The sequence below is a fragment of the Salvelinus fontinalis genome, unplaced genomic scaffold (assembly GCF_029448725.1).
Source record: "Salvelinus fontinalis isolate EN_2023a unplaced genomic scaffold, ASM2944872v1 scaffold_0037, whole genome shotgun sequence".
Lineage (NCBI taxonomy): Eukaryota > Metazoa > Chordata > Actinopteri > Salmoniformes > Salmonidae > Salvelinus > Salvelinus fontinalis.
Window position 1 is genome coordinate 289,848 of NW_026600246.1, and position 7,373 is coordinate 297,220.

The following is a 7,373-nucleotide window of genomic DNA, read 5'->3' on the forward strand; positions in this document are numbered from 1 at the left end:
CTAACCTTAACCTCAGGTAGAAGTAGCCCTGGTAACTCCTCCTAACCTCAGGTAGATGTAGCCCTGGTAACTCCTCCTAACCTTAACCTCAGGTAGATGTAGCCCTGGTAACTCCTCCTAACCTTAACCTCAGGTAGAAGTAGCCCTGGTAACTCCTCCTAACCTTAACCTCAGGTAGAAGTAGCCCTAGTAACTCCTCCTAACCTTAACCTCAGGTAGAGATAGCCCTGGTAACTCCTCCTAACATTTACCTCAGGTAGAAGTAGCCCTGGTAACTCCTCCTAACCTTAACCTCAGGTAGAAATAGCACTGGTAACTCCTCCTAACCTTAACCTCAGGTAGATGTAGCCCTGGTAACTCCTCCTAACCTTAACCTCAGGTAGAAGTAGCCCTGGTAACTCCTAACCTTAACCTCAGGTAGAAGTAGCCCTAGTAACTCCTCCTAACCTTAACCTCAGGTAGAGATAGCCCTGGTAACTCCTCCTAACATTTACCTCAGGTAGAAGTAGCCCTGGTAACTCCTCCTAACCTTAACCTCAGGTAGAAATAGCACTGGTAACTCCTCCTAACCTTAACCTCAGGTAGATGTAGCCCTGGTAACTCCTCCTAACCTTAACCTCAGGTAGATGTAGCCCTGGTAACTCCTCCTAACCTTAACCTCAGGTAGAAGTAGCCCTGGTAACTCCTAACCTTAACCTCAGGTAGAAGTAGCCCTGGTAACTCCTCCTAACCTTAACCTCAGGTAGAAGTAGCCCTGGTAACTCCTCCTAACCTTAACCTCAGGTAGATGTAGCCCTGGTAACTCCTCCTAACCTTAACCTCAGGTAGATGTAGCCCTGGTAACTCCTCCTAACCTTAACCTCAGGTAGAAGTAGCCCTGGTAACTCCTCCTAACCTTAACCTCAGGTAGAAGTAGCCCTAGTAACTCCTCCTAACCTTAACCTCAGGTAGAGATAGCCCTGGTAACTCCTCCTAACATTTACCTCAGGTAGAAGTAGCCCTGGTAACTCCTCCTAACCTTAACCTCAGGTAGAAATAGCACTGGTAACTCCTCCTAACCTTAACCTCAGGTAGATGTAGCCCTGGTAACTCCTCCTAACCTTAACCTCAGGTAGAAGTAGCCCTGGTAACTCCTAACCTTAACCTCAGGTAGAAGTAGCCCTGGTAACTCCTCCTAACCTTAACCTCAGGTAGAAGTAGCCCTGGTAACTCCTAACCTTAACCTCAGGTAGAAGTAGCCCTGGTAACTCCTAACCTTAACCTCAGGTAGATGTAGCCCTGGTAACTCCTAACCTTAACCTCAGGTAGATGTAGCCCTGGGAGAATTTACATGTGCTGCAGCTGGAGAGACCGTGTGCACACTCAGCAGATAAGGGTCCTTAGTTATGACGAGGGTTAAGGTCAGGGAGTTCAACAGATAAGGGTCCTTAGTGTTGACTAGGGTTAAGGTCAGGGAGTTCAACAGATGAGGGTCCTTATAGATGACGAGGGTTAAGGTCAGGGAGTTCTAGAATCATGAAGATGAAGAGAAGGTTTCGAATGAATTGTACAACTGGCCAAGATGACTTGGTGACTAACCCTAACCCAAGATGACTAGGTGACTAACCCTAACCCAAGATGACTAGGTGACTAACCCTAACCCAAGATGACTAGGTGACTAACCCTAACCCAAGATGACTTGGTGACTAACCCTAACCCAAGATGACTAGGTGACTAACCCTAACCCAAGATGACTTGGTGACTAACCCTAACCCTAACCCTAACCCAAGATGACTTGGTGACTAACCCTAACCCAAGATGACTAGGTGACTAACCCTAACCCAAGATGACTTGGTGACTAAGCCTAACCCAAGATGACTTGGTGACTAACCCTAACCCTAACCCAAGATGACTTGGTGACTAACCTTAACCCAAGATGACTTGGTGACTAACCCTAACCCAAGATGACTAGGTGACTAACCCTAACCCTAACCCAAGATGACTAGGTGACTAACCCTAACCCAAGATGACTTGGTGACTAACCCTAACCCAAGATGACTAGGTGACTAACCCTAACCCAAGATGACTAGGTGACTAACCCTAACCCTAACCCAAGATGACTAGGTGACTAACCCCAACCCAAGATGACTAGGTGACTAACCCTAACCCAAGATGACTAGGTGACTAACCCTAACCCAAGATGACTAGGTGACTAACCCTAACCCAAGATGACTAGGTGACTAACCCTAACCCAAGATGACTAGGTGACTAACCCCAACCCAAGATGACTAGGTGACTAACCCTAACCCAAGATGATTAGGTGACTAACCCTAACCCAAGATGACTAGGTGACTAACCCTAACCCAAGATGACTAGGTGACTAACCCTAACCCAAGATGACTAGGTGACTAACCCTAACCCAAGATGACTAGGTGACTAACCCTAACCCAAGATGACTAGGTGACTAACCCCAACCCAAGATGACTAGGTGACTAACCCTAACCCTAACCCAAGATGACTAGGTGACTAACCCTAACCCAAGATGATTAGGTGACTAACCCTAACCCTAACCCAAGATGACTAGGTGACTAACCCTAACCCAAGATGACTAGGTGACTAACCCTAACCCTAACCCAAGATGACTAGGTGACTAACCCTAACCCAAGATGATTAGGTGACTAACCCTAACCCAAGATGACTTGGTGACTAACCCTAACCCAAGATGACTAGGTGACTAACCCAACCCAAGATGACTTGGTGACTAATCCTAACCCAAGATGACTAGGTGACTAACCTTAACCCAAGATGACTAGGTGACTAACCCTCATCCTAACCCAAGATGACTAGGTGACTAACCCTAACCCAAGATGACTAGGTGACTAACCCTAATCCTAACCCAAGATGACTAGGTGACTAACCCTAACCCAAGATGACTAGGTGACTAACCCTAACCCAAGATGACTAGGTGACTAACCCTAACCCAAGATGACTAGGTGACTAACCCTAACCCAAGATGACTAGGTGAGTAACCCTAACCCTAACCCAAGATGACTAGGTGACTAACCTTAACCCAAGATGACTTGGTGACTAACCCTAACCCAAGATGACTAGGTGACTAACCATTTAAAATATATAAAACACATTAATTTGTTATATATGTTTACTATAATATTATCAATATACTGTTATTAATGATACTATATATTACTACACTTTACAGTAATGTACTGTTATATCTGTTTACTGTAATATTATCAATATGCTGTTATTAATGATACTATATATTACTACACTTTACAGCAATGTACTGTTAAACCAAGAATGTAGGAATTTATGATAACATATGGTACCTTATTCTCCAGGAACGTACAAGCAACTGTCTGCCAGTAAGTTACCTTTAATACAACAGGATTTGTTTATACACTGTAGCCTAACCTTCACTGTGTTTAATACAGGATTATTTGATACACTGTAACCTAACCTTCACTGTGTTTAATACAGGATTATTTGATACACTGTAGCTAACCTTCACTGTGTGTTTAATACAGGATTATTTGATACACTGTAGCCTAACCTTCACTGTGTGTTTAATACAGGATTATTTGATACACTGTAGCCTAACCTTCACTGTGTGTTTAATACAACAGGATTATTTGATACACTGTAGCCTAACCTTCACTGTGTTTAATACAGGATTATTTGATACACTGTAGCCTAACCTTCACTGTGTGTTTAATACAGGATTATTTGATACACTGTAGCCTAACCTTCACTGTGTGTTTAATACAACAGGATTATTTGATACACTGTTACCTAACCTTCACTGTGTGTTTAATACAGGATTATTTGATACACTGTAGCCTAACCTTCACTGTGTGTTTAATACAGGATTATTTGATACACTGTTGCCTAACCTTCACTGTGTGTTTAATACAGGATTATTTGATACACTGTTGCCTAACCTTCACTGTGTGTTTAATACAACAGGATTATTTGATACACTGTAGCCTAACCTTCACTGTGTGTTTAATACAACAGGATTATTTGATACACTGTAGCCTAACCTTCACTGTGTGTTTAATACAACAGGATTATTTGATACACTGTAGCCTAACCTTCACTGTGTGTTTAATACAACAGGATTATTTGATACACTGTAGCCTAACCTTCACTGTGTGTTTAATACAGGATTATTTGATACACTGTAGCCTAACCTTCACTGTGTGTTTAATACAACAGGATTATTTGATACACTGTAGCCTAACCTTCACTGTGTGTTTAATACAACAGGATTATTTGATACACTGTAGCCTAACCTTCACTGTGTGTTTAATACAACAGGATTATTTGATACACTGTAGCCTAACCTTCACTGTGTGTTTAATACAACAGGATTATTTGATACACTGTAACCTAACCTTCACTGTGTGTTTAATACAGGATTATTTGATACACTGTAGCCTAACCTTCACTGTGTGTTTAAAACAACAGGATTATTTGATACACTGTTGCCTAACCTTCACTGTGTTTAATACAGGATTATTTGATACACTGTAGCCTAACCTTCACTGTGTGTTTAAAACAACAGGATTATTTGATACACTGTTGCCTAACCTTCACTGTGTTTAATACAGGATTATATGATACACTGTTGCCTAACCTTCACTGTGTGTTTAATACAGGATTATTTGATACACTGTAGCCTAACCTTCACTGTGTTTAATACAGGATTATTTGATACACTGTAGCCTAACCTTCACTGTGTTTAATACAGGATTATTTGATACACTGTAGCCTAACCTTCACTGTGTTTAATACAACAGGATTATTTGATACACTGTAGCCTAACCTTCACTGTGTGTTTAATACAACAGGATTATTTGATACACTGTAGCCTAACCTTCACTGTGTTTAATACAACAGGATTATTTGATACACTGTAGCCTAACCTTCACTGTGTTTAATACAACAGGATTATTTGATACACTGTAGCCTAACCTTCACTGTGTGTTTAATACAACAGGATTATTTGATACACTGTTGCCTAACCTTCACTGTGTTTAATACAACAGGATTATTTGATACACTGTAACCTAACCTTCACTGTGTGTTTAATACAGGATTATTTGATACACTGTAGCCTAACCTTCACTGTGTGTTTAAAACAACAGGATTATTTGATACACTGTTGCCTAACCTTCACTGTGTTTAATACAGGATTATTTGATACACTGTAGCCTAACCTTCACTGTGTGTTTAAAACAACAGGATTATTTGATACACTGTTGCCTAACCTTCACTGTGTTTAATACAGGATTATATGATACACTGTTGCCTAACCTTCACTGTGTGTTTAATACAGGATTATTTGATACACTGTAGCCTAACCTTCACTGTGTTTAATACAGGATTATTTGATACACTGTAGCCTAACCTTCACTGTGTTTAATACAGGATTATTTGATACACTGTAGCCTAACCTTCACTGTGTTTAATACAGGATTATTTGATACACTGTAGCCTAACCTTCACTGTGTGTTTAATACAACAGGATTATTTGATACACTGTAGCCTAACCTTCGCTGTGTGTTTAATACAACAGGATTATTTGATACACTGTAGCCTAACCTTCACTGTGTGTTTAATACAACAGGATTATTTGATACACTGTAGCCTAACCTTCACTGTGTGTTTAATACAGGATTATTTGATACACTGTAGCCTAACCTTCACTGTGTGTTTAATACAGGATTATTTGATACACTGTTGCCTAACCTTCACTGTGTTTAATACAACAGGATTATTTGATACACTGTAGCCTAACCTTCACTGTGTGTTTAATACAACAGGATTATTTGATACACTGTAGCCTAACCTTCACTGTGTTTAATACAACAGGATTATTTGATACACTGTAGCCTAACCTTCACTGTGTTTAATACAACAGGATTATTTGATACACTGTAGCCTAACCTTCACTGTGTTTAATACAACAGGATTATTTGATACACTGTAGCCTAACCTTCACTGTGTGTTTAATACAGGATTATATGATACACTGTTGCCTAACCTTCACTGTGTGTTGCTACTCACAGAACTCAACCAGCAGGAACTTGTTTTCACTCAGGGCCCTTTGGAAGTTATTGATGTGTAGAACCATCACGTCCTTCTCCTCCTCTATCTCAGTCGTTTTCTCTTTCTTCTCCGGCTCCGTCTCTTGTTCCGCTGCGTCCGTCTGTTCTGGGCTGGTGTCCTCCGCCGTCTGGGTCCAGGACACACAGAGAACCAGAACCACGGCGAGTAGAACCACACAGAACCGCATGGTGATGATGTTGATGGAGAATAACCCACAAATTCACAACAGAACTGTTCTGCTCCGTCTGCGTCTCACACAATGTCCTGTCTACTAGTCACACACTCTCCTGTCCACTAGTCACACAATGTCCTGTCTCTCCTGTCCACTAGTCACACAATGTCCTGTCTCTCCTGTCCACTAGTTCTGTCTCTCCTGTCTACTAGTTCTGTCTCTCCTGTCCACTAGTTCTGTCTCTCCTGTCCACTAGTTCTGTCTCTCCTGTCCACTAGTTCTGTCTCTCCTGTCTACTAGTCCCACACACTGTCCTGTCTGACCGCCACACACAACTGATAACAAAGTCTCCTCTGACGAGCACATCAGATGTGTATGTGTGTGTGTCAGAATCCTACTGGTCTCACTATCGACCAATCAGAAGCCAAATCCCAACCTTAACTGGCCAATCACAAAGTGTCACATTTCACAGGTGTAGTATAGGTAGCTCAGTTCACACACTCACACTCACACTCACACTCACACTCACACTCACACTCACACATACACACACACACACACACACACACACACACACACACACACACACACACACACACACACACACACAAACACTAATCCCTAACCCCCCAGTAGTATTAACAACATGTTCCCCCCAGTAGTATTAACAACATGTTCCCTAACCCCCCAGTAGTATTAACAACATGTTCCCCCCCAGTAGTATTAACAACATGTTCCCCCCAGTAGTATTAACAACATGTTCCCTCCAGTAGTATTAACAACATGTTCCCCCCAGTAGTATTAACAACATGTTCCCCCCAGTAGTATTAACAACATGTTCCCCCCAGTAGTATTAACAACATGTTCCCCCAGTAGTATTAACAACATGTTCCCCCCAGTAGTATTAACAACATGTTCCCCCCAGTAGTATTAACAACATGTTCCCCCCAGTAGTATTAACAACATGTTCCCCCCAGTAGTATTAACAACATGTTCCCCCCAGTAGTATTAACAACATGTTCCCCCCAGTAGTATTAACAACATGTTCCCCCCAGTAGTATTAAACAACATGTTCCCCCCAGTAGTA

At 41.7% G+C, this 7,373-nt stretch overlaps 1 protein-coding gene across 1 annotated transcript in view; it reads right to left on the bottom strand.

The window, feature by feature from the left end:
- Nucleotides 1-6,607, bottom strand: part of LOC129842402 (protein disulfide-isomerase A2-like) — a 39,207-nt gene extending 32,600 nt beyond the window's left edge. Inside the window, exon 1 of the mRNA XM_055910943.1 lies at nt 6,073-6,607. Within this exon, the coding sequence (XP_055766918.1) occupies nt 6,073-6,301 (229 nt within the window). The 5' untranslated portion in view covers nt 6,302-6,607. The remainder of the gene's footprint in view (nt 1-6,072) is intronic.
- Nucleotides 6,608-7,373: the final 766 nt, after the last annotated feature.